Genomic DNA, 19,195 nt, shown 5'->3' with positions numbered 1-19,195 from the left:
TCATGTTCTACCACCAAAGACGAAGCTTCCTAGTTCCAGGCCATGGCAACTAATCCTTTTCTCAGACACTCTGGACAATCCCACAGTAATATTAAAAAGCTTTATATCATTTACCGAACATAAAATACCTATCAAAAATCTGTTACCTAGTGACAAAATAACAATTATCAATGGCAAGCACCAGAAGAGTCACAATTACCAACCCCCCAGCCCCAAGTCAGTCAGCTGGCGTCTGAGGCGAGTTAGCTGCTGCCCTCGGTGTCGTTGGTGAGGCTCTCAGCCAGCTCCCCGAGGCCGGCCTTGGTCAGCGCCGTGATCAGGTTCTCGGGGGTGGCCTGAGAGCCCTCCTGGTCCTGCCAGGCCACCAGCAGCTGCTTGGCCCTCATCTTCACATCCTCGCTGTCCAGCTCGATCTGCCGGATGTCAGACTCCTTCATCTCCAGGTAGGGGGCCAAGGCCTTCCACTGCTCCCCCAGCCTGCTGGCAAAGGACTCTATCTGCTCGCCCGTCATGGCTTTGTCCCGTTGCACCTCTGGACCTGGGGAAAACACAGAAGGCAGCAGTGAGACACAGGGAGCACCTCCAGACACTGCAAATGAACCCTCCCCATTTTAAATCCTCTGTTTATTTACTGACAGACTGACTTACACCTACTCGAGCTCTGAGAGCAGATTTTCACAGGTGTTTACCTGGGTTTCAAGAGCTATGTCCCTTAATGCCCATAACATAAAAAGCAAGATTTTCCTTATTTATTTCCTTTTATATTGAGAGAAGTGCCTAAGTCTTAAATACATCAGAACTGCCTCCTCCAAATGAAAACAAGGATTTTGACAGACTTCAACACAAGTCAATGATAACATTAAAATACAGAGTGATCTTTAACATTTAGTTGCATTTTGGAATTTTTTAGTCACCTTACTCAAAGTCAACCCAGGTAAAAAACCCCAAACAAACAAACCCAGTTTCATTTCCTTTTTTCTCATGTTCCTATTGGCAGTAGGGCTGTGACAATAAATTTCAAGTGCATCAGTACTTTAATGAATTTTCTATCATTCTGGCATTGACATAAAACCCATGGAACACTGGGCTCTGCTGGGAAGCCAAGTGCTATAGTGATTACAGATGGGTTTGCACATTCACAGCTTATTGAGGTCTACAATCTACAGCTTACCACCTGTGTTTATTTCACAATTTTAAAGAAAAAAATAAAAAATCGAAATACATAGAGAAATTAATCATACTTCTAATTAAAAAAAATATATTTTAAAAATAATCTTTTATCAAAAATTAGTCCCTTCTTGTGCCACCTGAAGAGAGGTGGCACGGAGTAGAAATTTCAAGTCTCTCCAGCCCTTATCAGTCACAGTCATTTATCTGACCTAAAGTCACATTCAGGAAAAGGACAATAGATGCAGAACAGCAAAACAATAAAAGCCCTCAGATCATTTCTCTTATATCTAAGCACAGCAGACCATGGCTCTGCCATCACTGCTTTAAGACAAGATTTAAAGAAAGATGTAAATCCCCCACAGTGACACCACAAAGGCTGAGTGAATTAGCATTAAGCTAAAGAGGAAAGAATTTCTCTACTATTGCAAAGGAGACTGTGGAGAAGGTCAAGTGCTGGATGGAAAAGGGCAACATGAAAGAGATTCACAGAAGCCCACAGGTGGCTTTCCACTGACAGAAAACAGCTTGCAACAGAGGTACCCAGTGTTTGGCTTCCATGCCCTGTGCATCCCATCTGCCCGTGCTGGATCCAGGAGCTGGGACACAAGGTTACAACCCACAAGGGTGAGATGAAGGCATGAATGAGGATGGAAGAGGGCAGATTCACAGACAAAGGAGATGGGGAAGGAGACCTAGGAGCAGGACATGCCAGGATTAAAGGCAAGAGACAGACACAGATTGTGGAGAACAATGAGTGAGATGATGTTTGCCAGGAAGGTTGCTCTTCTTCCAGAGAAACTTTTGCCTCTAAGGTATTTTAAATGAATAAGAAGTAAAGATCTCTGAGTTGGAATATATCTGTTTTTGAAAGTTCCAGTTACTACCCCAGGAGGGGCCGGGGGAAAGTGCTTACCCCAGTGATTAAAGGGCAGAGAGAACAGGAAAGTGGGTGAGGAGCACTCACACAGGCTTTTACACAGCTGACATTTCAGCCCTGAACACCCAGTGACACTGGCAACACAGACTACATAGCAGAAAAGGTGAAAGAGGCTCCTAGTGAAGTGCTAATCCAACAGGCTGGAAGCTTTCAGCACTGCAGGCCAGGACACTGGGAGGCTGCTCCTGTGTCCCAAAAAGGCTGTGCTTGTTGGTGCTAATGCACTGGGCTAAGCAGGACTGATTGCCCTCAGTGGAAACTATGCTAAAACACAGATTCTGCAACACACATCAAGAGAAAAACTGGAAAGACTGAGAATATACAAATCTTACTTTCATTGTTTTCCTTTAATAAAGCATCATTATCTTCCTCATCTTCATCTTCACCTGTTTTTATTTCTTCAGAAGGAGGCTACAATGAAAGAACTAAACATCACTGGATGAATTTTGTGTTCAAAGAGAAATTCTATAGCTCTGTGCTTGTCTCTGGAAAGTGTGTTAGAATGGAAAGCCTGACACAATCCCACATGAGAATCAAAAATCCCCCAGAGTCTCCTAAACACCACTAACATCAGTAAGTTCTAATAAAATATATTACTAACTAAAAAAAAAAAAAACTCATCAAAGCATCCACTGAATTAATAGGATTCTTCCTTTTCATAGTAACAATAACTAAGCATTTCATAGCAAGCTTTATCACTTGCTTAAAAAAAAAACCCAGCCAACCAAATTTAAGATCACTACTGATGAACATTTTTTTAAAAAATCATAATTATTGTTATTCATTAATTTTATTCCACACTTGGGAATTCCCCAAAGTTTATTTACTTTCAGACTTCTGGAAGGTGGCAATCAAATACACAAACAACAAATTTTTCACTCCCTCATTCAGGTACTGATCAGTCAGTAGGTTTCATCTTTTTCTATATTTCAGCCACAGGCCTTAGGTACACAGTTGTTTCTTGCCATAGCCTTTGGCACATGACAGTACCACCAGGAATATTGCATGCAGCCACACCTTAATACATTCAACAAATTACAATCCCCACATTTTTTCTAAACTTGCTCTTAGCTTACAGTTAACTCTGATGGCTGGACAAACAAAACATCCATTTATTAAACTCCAACCTTTAGACCTCACATCACAGAAAAGAAGGTCTCAGTAGAGAAGCAGGGGTTTGTATCTGCAAGACATTGGTGGGTTGTGTGCCAATTCAGAGGTGTAGAAAGTGCCCTTTCCCCACTGGCAGTCTCTCTTATCACTATGTATAAACCCATCTGAAAGGGCCTCCTGGACTCAAACTTGTACTGTTGAACGAGCAAAGAGTTAATGTCTTAATTTTACAGCTCCACAAGATTTATTCTTGTTTTGCTTATTTTAGAAGTCAGGGAGCTGACAGAAGAACTCTGGCAAACTTTGCTGTAATGTTCTGGTAACACTTTTAGCACAGCACCATCAGCTGCACACGCTGCCTCTTTTCCTGCCATCCCTGTATATTCAGGAGCCATGATTCCAGCCTATATCTTCCATAAGAAATTAGACTAATTTTATTTGTAATTTTTACTTTAGTGTACAAACATTTTTCCTGGCTTATTTTTTCTCCCCCTCTGTACCAAATGGGCTGCACAGGTACAACCAGGAAGTGAATGAATTCAGCATTTATTATTATAGGATAATATTACTTACAGGCAGCTCCTTGGCTAGTTTGATTACCATGTTTTCTAGATATTCAGGTAAACTCTTGAACTGTTGGTTTGTTGGCTGGAAGAAGTGGGGACTTCTACGTGCCAGAAGTCTCAGTGCTCTCCAGCCATAGTTAGAATTGTTCACAGCCCTACAACAAAACACAAGTTTGATTATTAGAGTCTGGCATCTATAAAAACACAGAGAAAGATTTGAGACATTTAGTAATATAATTCTGTCCAAATTTAATCTGTTTTTGTACATTTCTGGAGTCCTATACAGATACTAGTAATGCTGAGAACAGTCTGTTTTCTTTAACAATCCAAATATGAAACAGATTAAACTTAAGTGAAACACAGAGATAGACATACTTATACTTATTTTCAACCATGTTTTCAGGGTCTGCTTGTTCAATAGCTTCCTCAAAAAATTCCTCCAGTGTTGGCATATATTCCCTAAAAAAAAAAAATCAAATACGGAGCTTAATATGCTTCACAAACTTCTCTAAAATAGACAGTCTTTGTTCCTGCAGACACATCTCTAGCTCATCTACTGAGGAGAAAAATACAAATCACAAACCAACCCACTCAAATTTAACAACTTTAAATAAGCAAAGAAACTGTTTGATACATGTTGTTATAAAATTATTAACTGCATAATCACCAGTGTGCTAGCAGTTGCTAGCACTCCCTATTATATACATTTAAACCTCCTGCCATACAAAGAAGTGGTATCAACATCTGTCAGCAGCATTTGCACAGCTCACAAGTGCTCAGGAGTCTAAAATGGTTGCTAGTTTTGTGCCATTTGACAGCAGCAAAACATGGCTGTCGCTGCCACCCCCCACCTCAGCTCCATCTGCTCTCAGAACCACTTGTGGTGGGTTCTGACAGGTACCCAAAGCAGCACCAAAGGAACCCTGACCTAAAAACAGAACAGAAATGAAATTTCACACCATCAAGATGGTTAGCTGCTGAGAAGACTCTACCCAAGAAACACAGATTGTGTGAGAGCTGTAGGTTACTGAGAGCCAAGACTCTCAGTGGTGCAAAGCAAGCTCAATGATCTGTATTTCTCCTACCCAATGCTGACAGAGACACACCTGCTTCTGCAAGGGAGCCTAGCAAAGGGCTGGAGCAGGGGGTAAGCACACTGGTCTATAAAGTCAATTCAATTTTGTTCTGAAAAAGGCATTTTGCCCAGGGCAGCAGTGCCCCATGGATTATCACTGACTACTGGAAAAAGCCAGCACCCTGAAAACCCATCTGAGTCCTGCCACATTATCCCCAGAACAACCATCTAAAAAGGGCACAGCTAAGGAAACATTACCCCATTTGAATGGAGAAGTGAAGAACCAAAGCAAAAAGCTACACTTGACCACATACAGTCACATAAAGCCCGTAACAAAAACCTGCAACTGAATCTGGATGCCATGGCATCTATTTCCTGATTACCATGCATTTTCTTTGTTTATCTACATTTGTTAAGGGCTTTATTTATTTTTATTTAGAGGCATTGCAGCACAATACAATCACACACGTAGAACCAAAAGCTTTGGTTCCAAACACAACTCCACCTTCATCCTTTGGACTAGTAAAGAGAAGTATCCTGTGAAAGGCCTTCCTGTACATCCCAGCCTCACAAGAAAGGAGGGCACTTCCTCTGCAAAGCTCTGAATCTCTAGAAAAGCAATTCCTCCACCCAGGAAATCTGCACAGCTTGCATCTCTCCTCATACAGCCAGACTTTACAGTCACTACTAGCAGAGTTCTCTTTGGGAACTGTCCCATTCCTTCTCCAAATTTTCTTACTCTGTATCATGTCTGCACAGTAAAAGAGATTTTGGTATCTGTAACAAAGAAAGTTGTGTAGCAGAGTATATTTTAAGCATTTCCTACAATTGTGCAAGCATAAGGGACAACCAATAATTACATTTTTCTGTATCTGCCCCACAAACAGACACAGTATGTGCTGGAACAATGCCTGGTAGTCAATTTCCTCTTATCTAGCATTGTTTAAAGCACAGGCCTGCTTGAAAATCAAAGCCAAGCAGCATGCTAACTTCATCAGAGCCAGACTTGGCAATCTTCCTTCATTATATAAGGTAATTAATTATACAATCATGTTCTATAAAGGGGAGTCTTCATCTGATTTTCAGCTTAGATTTTACTTTAGCAAGCAATGAAAATTACTGGCAGCATAAACACTCGAATAAGTGAGGAAAACTGTAAAGAGGTTTCAGGGCAAAGATTCATACAACCACCTTCTCTAAAGGTGTGAAATGCACATCTCCCGAGATCATCTTGTACATCTTCCTTATGCCAATTTTGTAACTCTCTAATTAGAGTGCTAATTAGTTAGCTTAAACAAAGACACACCCATTTTTTACCTACCTACTCTCAGATTTACAGGCTTCCATATTATCAGGACATAAATTCCAAAGGCGGGTCAGCTCCTCACTGAAAAGAAAAGCATAAGCACACATTGTTTATGTTCATCATCCTACCATGCCACACTCATGGACTGTTTTAAAGGGATCTGTAAAAGATGGTTATAAGGAAAGAAAGCCTACTGCAAGCTTTAAAAGAGTGATATATCCTTTGGCTGTTCTTTGGCAGTTCCAAAGTAAGGATGTTTGAAAATTGGTGTACAGAAAAAACAGTGGGGGGAAAAACCCCAAATACAAAATCCCTCCCATCAATTAACTAAGCCAAATCCAGAAATTTTGCAAAGGAAAGAGAAACCAACATACTTCCCCATAAGGATTTTTTTGTTTGATCCTTTTCCTAGGAAGTCCTCTGGAGCTGGCCTCTTCCTCACAGGCCTCATTGGCTTAGAATCAGGAGGTCTAAAGAAAAAAAAAAAAAAAGATGCTCCTTAGTGTCAAACCAGTAATATCTCAAGAACAAAAAAAGCTGTTTCACCTTCACCTTTCACCTTGAGATGGTGCCAAGTTAAATCATAATGAAAGGACTGAGGGACAGTGAGTCTAAGGGTGGAAGGAGGCAGTGGGGAAAAGGAGTGAGAAGGCAAAGTAGAGATATAGGATTCTGCCAGACACCAAAATTAGTTCACTCAAAAATGTAAAGGTCTACCAGAGTCCCAATAAACAGAAGGAAAAAAATCACAATTGTGCCAGCAGGACGTGATCTACCCTGCTGCTGGGATCATGGTTGCAAGGTCTCTTTCCCCAACTGCACCTGATTTCATTTCATTTCAGGGGATTAGAGAATGGAGATCCCAGAGCACTGAGGTTAGGGCAAGACCTACCCAAGCTGAAACTCTGGATGAGATCTAAAGGAGACAGAATATTTATAAAAGTCAAATTTCATAAGTTTACTTCCCCACAATCCCCCTGCAACAGTAATTTCTCTTTTCTAACAGCCCCCCATCCTTTTATTTACAAACAGCTGAAGTCATGAAGAGGTGGCTGCACATCATCTCTCCAATAAAAGGGAATCTCCAAAGATATAATGACCCACATGCTCATTACCACAAAGAGGCCAGTCTGTGTGTACAATGAAGAAGGGTGGAAGAAAAATGTTTGGTCATCCCCTCAAGACAGTCAAGTAGACACATGGAGTCAAAGTTCAAGTTTTGCCACTAGTTAGTAACACAGGAAACTTTCAGTGGTGAAAGCCATCTAATTGTCATTCCCTTTAAGGTAAGTGATCACCATCAAGTGGCAAACTAATAAATAAATTGTGTAAGAGAACTGTTACACAAACTCCAGGTATGCTGCCCTGCCCAAAGCCATAATGCCAAAGGCTTCATTAGAGGCAGTCCAAAGGGATAAATGGAAAAGTCAGGCACTAACCACTTCAACCTAGGGTCTGCTGAAAGCAGGAGGCAGCAAAACCTGCTCCAGTCTCCTGGACCACTGGATCCCAGTACCACAAAATATTGCCCTGAGACAAGGAAGAATGGTCTCCTGAGAGCAGACACACCATAAGCACCTCCTCCCTGACACACTGCAAGCCTTATGACTTTTGGCAGAAATCTAAGAGCCTGCACTCACTGAAGGGACAGGCAGCTGTACAGATCTCCAAGTTGTGTGAGTGGTTAATATACACCATGGGTAGCAGACTCTAAGTGGAACCACCATTTCAAACAAGCAGCAGAAAGCTTCTGCACCATAACAGTTACCTTTCTTTCACAAAGCTTGGGCAGCCCTCATTTTTCCACGAGTTCCAGTTTTCTTCAGTATTTAATATATGCTGTAGAAAGACAGAAAGTATTGCACATTAAATTTAAATGGAGCTATTAAAACTAAGGGGAAAACTTTGTTCTAGGTTGTGTGTTTCAGTCACTATCTTGAAGGTCATCAGTACAATCTTAAGCAACTATTGATTTATGCAAAAACAGTGTAACTCCTCTCTTCAAAAACTGTGGGAAAAGCTTTATCTCCCCTGGTCTAGTCAAGAACATAGATGCAGTAAAGGCAAAAAGGAAAGCAAAAAGACAAGTTCTAGGGTTTTGTTTAATTTCATTTGTATTTCATTTCCATGTCTTTGGGCATAGGACTCCTATCCGCAAAAACTTTGAAATGTTTTTTGCTTTCCAATAACCCACCATCCTGTATGTTCACATGCACATACAGGCACATCTCTGTTTCTCCCCCAAAGAAGGAAGAAAGAGTATTAATGAAAACATGGGATAAAATATGACTACAAAATAAAAAGACACTTTTTTAAAGACCATTTTTTAGTAGGATGAGGTAAAAGTTTTCTCAGATATAATAGGTGTGTTACAAAAGCTAGTATAAGCTGAAGCTGCTTTTTTATGTGCTATATAGACTTTGTTCAGGCAGGCATCAAAATACTCACCTCTACCATTTTTGAGAATCTTTCTCCATCTGGAGGATTTTCTGAAAGAAGCTATGAATGGGAGAAAAGAAGGTGAACTTTTTGCATTGTATCTGTTGCAGAACATGTAGGAAAAGAACTCCAGAGAAAATGGTGGCTACTGCTTTAAAGGTGGTTGATGCAATATTACATGCTTAATATTCTTCCATGTAATTTTTATGAAAGTAGATACTGTACCAACCTGGTAGACTGCTTTTGTAGTATCTTCAATCCAAAGAGACTGTTCATCTGTTAGAACATAGTTTGAACTGGAAAAAAAACCAGCACATCAGAAAGTGTGTTGAGGACACAGAAGTTATACTACATACCTTCTGAGGGGTGTTAAGAGGAGACCTGAGGAAAGTGCTTTGAATGTGAACTGCTCTGGTCCCAGGGCACTTATTAGTTTGTGGAATTTATTAGATGTGCTTGGAGACTACACTTTCAAGGTGTAGATTCACCCAATAGGATGCCCATTGAGTGATTCAAGATCAGACCTTGATATTGGACCCAAAATACAGCAAATGGACATAATGAAAAGTGCCCGTTTCCCTCAAAAATACTCACCAAGTGTTACACCACCTGTACCTCATGCCATCCTTGACCACCAATAAGTGACCATTTATAATGAACATTTTAATGCAATGACATTGAATGACTGTCACCTCAAAAGGACTGATCTGGAATTCAGAAGACCTGAATTTCACTCCTTCTCAGCCACTAGACTGCCTTGATAAATGATCTGCAGAATTAGGATAATGATCCTAGTTTACAAAGTTCTTTGAGCGGGGTTTACAAAAAGCAATATATAGCAGGTGGGAGACAGCTGCCTTGTTAAGGATGTTAATTATTATGTGCACATACAGCCCAGGGCACAGGAAATGAGAGAGATGGGTTTTTCTTCAGAATAATGTTAGAGACTAGGAACAGATGGGGTTTGGTTCTATCCCATGAATTGATAAAAGCAATAATCACCATTGCTATTTCTTGCCATTTTAGACAGAGTTCTGCAGTGCACTAAAGAAAAAACAAATCAGCAACCAATGCCACATTGCAAAGCAGGTATAGATTCAAAATGATGCCACACACAAGTACCTTGCACTGGTCTCAACAACTGGGTGCTGCCAAGGAGAGTATCCTTCCCTCTCATGGCTGGCACTCACTGTAAGCAAGTTTTAGTGGCCTCTACTTCTGAGACCCCACAACTCACCAACTTGGCAGAAAACTTACTCTGCAAAGATGAGCAGATTATGTTTCTGCCTGTACAGTAACAAGTCCAATCAACACAAGAGCACAGGAGGGCAAAGAATCAGGCAGAGGAACACAGAAATTAATTGAGACCTCTGCTTTCCTGCTGTAAAATAACTTCAGCCATACCCTGTATTTACCAATCCAAGGCTCCAAGTTCCACAAACTCAGAATAAGTAGGCAAATTATTTTAAAATATTTTGGTTTATCTCCAAGTTCCTAGTTCCCCATCCCCAAAATACAAAGTATTTTCACATTACCTTTTAAATTTGACTTGTCCCTTTAGATACTGAAATAGTATTAGGTACTGCAACAAGATGTGACGACGGAAGTTACTGTCACTCAGCTGTAAATCCATCAGCTAAACAACAATAAAAAAGCAAAAGATCTTTAAATATTTACTCTCTTTTAATTTATCTTTGTAAAGGCAACATTGGAAATGAAATCCAATAAACAAATGGCAGTGTTACTGAAGACACTTATTCCAGAAATAGAAGCCCTTGAGTCATTAATTAACAGAGGGAACTCACAAAGAATAAAACAGAAAAAGGAACAGAATAAATCTATCTAAATAAAGCAGCCAAACAGTGTAATGGGATATCCAGAGAAACTGTGGAGTCTCAACTGGACATAGCACTGATCAACTGCTCCAACTGACAGCTCTGAGCAGGGAAGCTGAACCAGACGTAGGTTCCTTCCAACCTCAATTGGCCTGGAATTCTGGAAGGGAAGCCACATACCTTTTCACTAGTTAGGAACTTTGCAAAATACACATGTTCTCCTCCTGTTTTTAGTTCTTCCAACTTTTTTCGGGAAGCCTGAGTGTCATCCAATTTGTAACTTTTGAAAACAGCCAAAACTTCTTCTGAGTACTACAAAACAGAGTTATTTACCACATGAAGACAATACTGAACCTTAGCAGACGTAAAGCCAAGTAGTAAAATACTTGGTAGATCTGCTATCAGCCCATTGAAACAACCCATTCGTTACTGATGTGCAGGACTGCTCTGAACACCACAAATGAAGTGAAAATGTTATCATGTCAGAACATTTAATCATGTAGAATATTTAAAGTATGCTAAGAAAAACAACATTTTAGGTTCTGAACAATGATTTGTTGTTTAGACATCATGAGGAAAAAAGATTCACATGACGACAGTGCTACAGTAAAAAATTTCATCTGAAAGACCAAAGTCTGGCCTTGATCAGTTTCTGAACTGCACCTGTGGTGGTTTTTGTGGGTATTTTTTTTTGGCCCCATTAGTAATGTCATAAATTAGATTTATATTAGGATGTTTGAGCAGATGTCAGCTCTTATTTCCAGTACACAGAGAATGAAGATTAAAAAATATCTAAGCTTCTTTGAATTAAATACTGAGTGACAAATTTTGAAGAAACAGGACCTCAGCAATAAATCCTCATCAACATTCATACTAAGCAAAACTGAAACAGCTGGCTGAAAGGGACATTCAAGTCATTGCTTCTACAAAGAGATTTGCTTTGTTAGAAACCAGTAATCTTTAGGATGCCACTGGTATCAGTATGACTACTCAAAAATAATAGCAAGGACTAGACAGAGCTATTTATCTTCTTGGAATAAAAAAACTCACCCAAACCCACAACTTCTGCTTTTTGCAGCTAATAAACCACAAAAAAAAAAAGAAAAAAAAAAAAAAAGAAAAAAAAAAGAAAAAAAAAGTACTTCTGGCACTGTTGCAACATATGAAGTATTTCTGGTATTGACATACAGTAGGAAATTTATTGTACATTTCAACACAATATATTCATTTACTGTAAAAGGCTCACTTAAGAAAACAGCAAAATGCTTTTCCTCATGCACTATCATTTTCCAGCAGCCTGAGCCTTTGAACTGTTCCATGCTCATGCAGCCACTGCTACTCATGTAAACAATGACCTTTACTGAGGCTGAATGGTTGAAGCATGAACTCAGATTACCTTAAGAAATGTTTTCCATGACACCTTCTCATAGCACTGCACAGGATTTCTAAAATAATCTTGAAGTGACCAGAATTTTCTATACAGGTTATAATCTATTGGAATGGAACTGTGGAAGAAATAATGAAAAAAAAAAAGAACATATTGAAAAGCAATATACTATATTCAAATTCACTCAGGAATGTACAAACCCAGAAAACATTATTCACTTTGGAAGTAAATTAGTGAGTCAGTAGTGAACCATCACAGAGGAATCTGTAACTCAAAATTTGTCCTTGTAAGAGTTTTCCATTCAGTCTGTTGTTACTTTCTCACCATAAAAGCAAAAAAGTAAACAAAAGGGATCTTAAGAGTTTTTCACAATCTGTGGCATGAAGGGGAACACAGATTTTTCTCCTTAAGCATCTACTAAAATCCCTGAATACATATTATCACGAGTTTTGTGGAAGAAATTTGTAAAACTCGCAAAACCAGAGTGGTTCTCAGCCAGGGTATCCAACTTTTTCAAATCTGTACATTTCTGTTTTCCAGACAACTTAAATAATTAAGACATTGCCAGGAGCCTTCACTGATTAGATACATCTAATCTTCAGAGGGCAGAAGATGAGGAGAATTTGGATCTCAACATTTAAAGATATTTCCCAAACAGCATTTTTCCTTTCACTTTATAAAGCTTTGCTTCAGCTTTTAAACTTCTGTCAGCTCACCAACTTGTTGGTGCTTCATCATCTCCCATTTCACCTTCTTCCACATCCATTCCTTCTTCCCTCTCCTCGGTGTGCTAAATAGGAAAAAATTATTTAAGATTTATAAAAATGCCACTACAGTTTGCACAGAGCTCTCACAGTGTTTTTTACTGTAAACATTCAATTTGGGAATGCCTATTCCCAAAACAAGAGCTTGGTCCGGCAGAGGGACAACCAAATTATGAACCTACAGTCCCAAACACTTTTTGTGCAAACAATCCTAAACATTAACTGCAGAATCAGTGAAAAATTACATAGGAATTTTCACCTTCTGTCCCAGAGTGCTCTCATGTTCATTGGTATTGAAAACAGTGACATTTTCCAGGTTAAACTGACTCTGTAGGTTAAGCCCTGTGAAAAACAAAGAGAAAGTCTTAGAAGCTGTGAAGTTCCCAAGTCTGTTTATGAAATACTGATATTCAATTCTCAGAGCAAAAACTTACATCTGAAACCAAAGCAAATAAAAGTCACAACATCAAGGAAAGATATAAGAACTAGGATGCAAATGCAAAGTGATTTGGTCCAACTGGATTTGGTCTGCAACCATCACAGACTTGAAAGGTTCAGCTTATTTAGTCTCAATGCTAAGTGTGATGAAATGCAAAAAATCTCACCTGACTTTTCTGAAAGTGGAAATAACCTAGCCAAGAACAGCTGAATTCTTCCACAAAAGACTGTGTTTTGTGACTTAGATAATCTTCTTAGGAGATCTAAATATTGTAAAAAGTAAAGAATATTAGTATTTATCCCTCTTTTAATTTCTCATGCAACAGAATTCAAGACTTGATAATTACATGACCTACAGAGCTAAGGAAGCTCATAATTGTAAATTCAAATGCCAGTGACTCCCTCTGATCAGACATACTTCTTCCAAATGCATTCTGCCAATTCTCCTAACACCTTCAACACCAATAAAAAATAAATTTTAATGAATCCTACTCAAATATAGCCTTGGATACAGGCATTGTCATTGCTGAGGAATGACATTCTTCTATAATGATCTCCACTGATGAAAAGTTCCCTGAGGCCTGAATGACTTTTATATTAATAACCAAGAATATGTATCTGTTCAGAGTGATGCACCTTTTAACTTCATTACTTACTGAGCACATGTGAATTTAAATCAAATTATTAAACTAATTTTCATTTCCTGAGATAGGAAGTTCTTTAATACTGCTCTCCCCTCCCCAAAAAACTACCACTCACCATTGCACATGCGCAGCAAGTAATTCTTCCCTGCAGAGTAAAAAGTATTCTGAAACAGAGTAACAGTATTTAGAACATTAAAAGATCATAAAACCCTCTTGAGCAGATTTAATCCAATCACAAGATATGAGTAAGTATGAGTCACTCCTACAGATAACTCTAAATTTGAGTCTTCCCTTACATAACAGGCAGGTTTCACAAAAAGGCAAGTCCCACAAAGTGCAAGAAAGCATGAAACACATTTACATCCAGCCTTCATGAAGAAAAACCACGTGTGACAATGAACTGCAAGAACACCAGCCATGTTTTTTTTCTTGGAATGCACTAATTTTTACACTCATTTCCTTTATTACTCCATGTGTGATTTATACAAATAAGCAAAGAGCACACACAAAAGATTCACAGTGTTCACAATACTGGTGATCTGGAAGGAGAAATTGGTAGACACTTGGATTAACAAGTTTGTGAATATATCAGGGGCCATAATGTAATCTGAAACAAATCAACCTAAATGACTATGGGAGGAGGTTCTAGTTAGAAAATCCAGATTAGGAAAACACCGAGACATTAGAATGCTTTTCAGGTGCATCTCTGGAGTTCCTGACACTTAAGTGTCAGCCACAAAGACAGTTAAATTCTGTTCCTTAAAATGGTTCTTGTAGACAAAAGCTTTGGCCAAACGATGCAACATTCTGCAAAAATACCTACCGATTTCCATGTAGCAACATTTTTCTCCACAAAAGTGAAAATTTTGTCACACTGATCCAAAGGGAGGCAATCCAGAACATCCCCCAAAAGCACAAAAGGAGTTGATGCAGTGCAGATACCTATAAGGAACAGGGAATTTTTTATTCAACAAATTTGAACTGAAATACAAAACAAAGAGATGAATTACACTTGAGGGACATTTTATTAAAAAAAATAGAAGAAAGAAGTTCTTCTGGGTTCCTACAAATCCTAACAGAAAACTTGGGCTAAAATGTGAACTTTCACTAAAGCTATTTCTACACATATTCAAATGAGATTTGCAAAAGCTTTGCACTAACATAAAACAAAGATAAAAAAAAAATCACTGTTATAACGACCTCAAAATCTGAAACAATGTCACATCTTTCTGCAGACTGCAGGTGAACTTTTTCAGACTTCTATATCCACAGTTAGTCCCTCTACACACATCCATGAAGGCTGAGAGCCTTTTCAAGCACCACTAAAACAGTGCTCCAAGTCCATCCACCCATGCTCTGCAGGCAGTGACTGCATTGCTCACAGCACAGCTCTTGTTATTCTACAGCTCATAAAACACACATGTAACTGACCTGTACTTACTGAAACAAACAATTCTTGATGAATAATGTGAATAAATAAACTAAAGGAAGAGAGCTAAAGTCACTTCAGAGGAGAACAGCACACTGATTTCTAACACAATCTGTTATTGAAACAGATTCAAGTATCTAAAAACCAGCCATATCCTGACAGGAGATGAGCTCAGATACACAGGAGATATTATTTCTGCCTCTGCCAAGTCATTTTACCTCTCTGCCTCACTGGTCTCATCTCTGAAATTATGATGGGAAACTTCTATCATTTTAGAGTGCTGGACAAAGAAACTGCTTATCATGCTGCAACCAAATCCATCCATCTTTCTTTCTTAACAAAAAAAAAAAAGGAAAAAAAAAAAAGAAAAAGATTCCAACGCAAATGTCACATATATAACCAAATTTAATTATATTATACTTAATTTCTCTTCTGAAACTAAACACTAGCATAAGAGCCATATATCACCAAAGGTAACCACAGCAGATGATTTACAGAAATCAAGATTTTAAAATTCCCCTAAATGGTCCCTAAAACTGCCAAAATATTTGAAAGAGAGATGCTCTTTCAATGCTCACCTTCTGTGACTCCATTAATAGCAAGAGAAATAATTGCCAGGAGATTCTCACATGGAGCTTTGTTTATCTAAAGAAAGAAAACACTGTTGAAATTCTCCAGTCTGACCATAATGCATCTAACAAAACAAATTCTTGTTTCCAAGTAGGTATATTTAAAACAAATACTGACATTCAACTTCCCAAAACAATCTCTGAAATCTGACCTATCAGTTAAGCGTAGTAAGTTTTTATTGAGAATTAAACTGTTCCTGACTGCTTCCAGCCACTAAAGACCCAAATGCACAGTCATTTGCCTCTGAAAATTAATATCCCACATCCAGACTTCATTCAAATATTATTTGATCATACACTATTTGACTCCTTTCATAATTCTTTTCAGCTGACAGGGCAGCTTTGCTACATTAGTAACAAATCACAACATAGTTTTGATTTGGGGAGGCCAACTCCCCTGCCAGGGGCAGAGACACCTTTCACCAGCCCAGGTTGCTGAAAGCCCCATCCAGCCTGACCTTGATCACTTCCAGGGATGGGGCATCCACAACATCTTGGGACAACTTGTTCCAGTGCCTCACCACCCTCACAGTGAAGAATTTCTTTCTGACATCTACTCCAATCCTACCCCTTCCACCCACCTTTAAAGTACGTCTATGAACTGAACTGCTAGAAAAGGCTCAGACAACAGCTCTCACTACAGTGTGATGTCTGTGAAATACAAGATTCTACCTACCTCCTTGAATCATCTGTATTTAATCTCAATTACCTCACCATTACATAGCTCCTGTTTTTAATAAAGTTTTCTTACATTAAAGTAAGTTGCTGCTACATTAATATACTAGCCTGCTAATAGAAATGTGAGCTTCAACAAGAGATAAGCTTCAGCAATTTAAAATACTTACTATTTCTTCTTCTACAACAACTCTAAAAGCTTGATCCAAGGTACACTTCTTTTCATTTTCACTGCAAATGCAAACATTCCACCTTAGTTAGTAACAGCCCTCAGGCACAAGATTCCTAAAACTTATCTAAACAGGCAATTAAAAAAAAAAAAAAACAAGTGACCTTTACTTACCTTCCAGGAACCTGGTTAAATGCATTCAACAACGGCTTGATGCTTTTGTTAATCAGAGCCTCTCTGGTGGATGTCTGCCAAAATGCAAAGAGAGAAAAGCTACAACACCAGTACAAAACTAAAAGGATCTTCCTCCTTTTTCTGACAGTGGACAGAAATAACAAGGAATCTTTCTGCCACACACCATGTGTTAGTAGAGAGACCTTTGTAACAGGAAGGGCAAATAACAAGCACATGGGAAATTAGGCACATGAGCTAACAGAGCATCTCACCTCAAACGGGGGCTAACAGCCTGGTGAAAACAGCATTTCTAAAGGACACACAGAGGATCAGGCTCTTCTGACCAACCTGTATCTATCATTGTCTCAGGTGCTACATTCACAGCTTCAGGTGGTTATGATGCTTTGGGACACAGATCAGGGAACACTGAGTCGGAAGGGACCCACACGGATCATAGAGCCCAACTCCCGGCCCTGCATGGACAGCCCCAAGAACGGCATCGTGTGCCTCAGAGCCTCTCCCTATCTTCAAGGGAATTAACAGCTCCTCCCAATTTCCTACCACCTGCAAACTCGCATGGGATCCCTGCGAGTCCTGCGTTTATGAAGATGTTAAAAAGCACATGACTCCTGCTAAGAAGGTGGTCTAAAAATGACTATTTCCTGTTACAAAATCGCTCTAAGGGATCGAGTGCTTGTGCCTCGAGCACTTCTGTGCAAATCCCACCCTCTCATCTGACAACCCGAGGGGCTCCAGAGGCCGGGAACACACGGAGTCCCCCAGCTCTGGGAAAGGAAAAGCATCCTTCAGCAAAGGCAGCAAGTGCAATACTCCCGGACGTTTTGCTGCGGGGGGCACGCTACACTTTCATTGTCTTGCACATTAATTTTTGCTAACCTGAAGACTGATCCCCCCACCCTTGGCCGAGCCGGGGCGCAGCCCGCCCTCACTCCCACTCCCACTCCCACCCCGCCGTACCCCGGCCGCACTCCGCGTTCCATAAAGCGGCGCCCGGGCCGCTCCCGGCAGCAGCTCCGGCCGGGCCGCGGGCCCAGAGGCGCCGAGGCACAGCCCGGCCCCGCAGCTTTCCGTCCGAGCGGCAGGGACGGAGGGAAGGCTGGAAGGACGGAGGGAAGGCAGGGGGGATGCAGGGGAGGCTCACCGTGAAGCGGAGCCGCGCCTCGGGCAGGCTGAAGAGCGGCGGCGACATGATACCGGCAGGCGGGAGGGGGGGGGGGGCGGCGCTGCGGGCGCGCGCCGATGACGCTGTGGCCCCGCCCCCCGGCGGGAAGAGGGAGGTGTGGGGGCACCGGCGGCTCTGGGAGCGGGACGGTGCTGGGAACGCCCCGGTCCTGGGAACACCGGGTTGTGCCGGGGTTTGGTCGGGAAACACCTCCGGGATGGCCGGCTCTAACCGATAACCCGGCACTGCTAGGCCCGCCACCCAAACACGTCCCCAAGGGCCGCTTTCAGGGATGGTGGCTCCACCGCTCCCCTGGGCAGGCTGTTCCAATGCTTGGCAGCCCCTCCTGTGGGGCGATTGTTCCTCATATCCAGCCTGAAGCTCCCCCGGCGCAACCTGAGGGCATTGCTCCTGTCCTGTCACTTGTTGCCGGGAGGAGAGGCCGACCCCAGCTGGCCGCAGCCTCCTCTGAGGTGCTGCAGGGGTGATGAGGGCGTCCCTCGGTGTGCCGGTGTTAGAAGGATAAATATTTGCATTTAATTCTTGTCGGTAGAATTGGCTTGATAAGGTTTAGTATTTGATATGTTTCAATGATCTCATATGCGGGGAGGTTAACACAGCTTGGCGAGAAGGAGATAGCACTGAGAGTGGATGTGAAAAATGCGTACTATATGATTGCCTTTTTGCAAAAATTAAAGTGAATATTACATGTGTTACGTTAGAAAGTTATGCCGTATTAATTTTTTAAAGTAGTGCGTTAAATATAGCTTTAGGTTATAACATAATGTTAAAATAGAAACTATATATGTGAGATATTTTTTTAAGAAAGGAATGAGGTACTCGCACCAGATAGCAGCCACAGGACACCTAAATCTTTCAGAGAAAAAAGCATTTATTGCTCCATTTTCAGAAGTAACAAACTCTTCCCACCTCGCTCAGTCCTGAAGACGCCGTCAGGATTAAGAGGAGGAAGCTGACGCTGACCAGACAGAATCCTGTGTTTGAATGGAATTTATGCATCATGTATGAGGTGTATGAATATGCAACAGGTTATTATTTTTAAGGGTTAATCCTCTGTTAACGTGGGTCCTTTTGCAGGCTTATTTTGCCCAGAAAAGGTACCTGGACCGTGCGTAACTCTTTGTTCTTATTGTCTCGTATTGTCCTAATCACAATTGTCCACATTTTTATTACTCTAATTATATTACTAATTTTATAACCATTTTATTACAATTAAACTTTTAAAATTTTAAAAGCAAGTG

General features: G+C 40.5%; 1 protein-coding gene across 2 annotated transcripts; it reads right to left on the bottom strand.

Moving 5' to 3' along the window:
- Nucleotides 1–120: 120 nt before the first annotated feature.
- Nucleotides 121–17,986, bottom strand: THOC1 (THO complex subunit 1). 2 transcript variants are annotated; one of them, XM_059468920.1, is made up of 22 exons: nt 17,913–17,986; nt 16,751–16,824; nt 16,578–16,638; nt 15,682–15,748; nt 14,498–14,616; nt 13,790–13,838; nt 13,198–13,293; nt 12,852–12,934; nt 12,545–12,618; nt 11,838–11,946; nt 10,622–10,753; nt 10,142–10,242; nt 8,836–8,902; nt 8,616–8,666; nt 7,936–8,006; nt 7,060–7,083; nt 6,542–6,637; nt 6,183–6,248; nt 4,162–4,245; nt 3,794–3,941; nt 2,440–2,518; nt 121–538 (listed from the first exon to the last, which is right to left on the bottom strand). In XM_059468920.1, the coding sequence occupies exons 1-22, from the start codon at nt 17,958–17,960 to the stop codon at nt 243–245; spliced, it is 1,995 nt and encodes a 664-aa protein (XP_059324903.1). In that variant the 5' UTR covers nt 17,961–17,986; the 3' UTR covers nt 121–242. The 2 variants fall into 2 exon arrangements, with proteins under 2 accessions (XP_059324903.1, XP_059324912.1); XM_059468929.1 differs by lacking the exon at nt 7,060–7,083.
- Nucleotides 17,987–19,195: the final 1,209 nt, after the last annotated feature.

The sequence above is a fragment of the Ammospiza nelsoni genome, chromosome 1 (assembly GCF_027579445.1).
Source record: "Ammospiza nelsoni isolate bAmmNel1 chromosome 1, bAmmNel1.pri, whole genome shotgun sequence".
NCBI classification, from domain to species: Eukaryota; Metazoa; Chordata; class Aves; order Passeriformes; family Passerellidae; genus Ammospiza; species Ammospiza nelsoni.
Note: the sequence above shows the minus strand (reverse complement) of the source record. Positions and strands in the feature narration are given on the sequence as shown.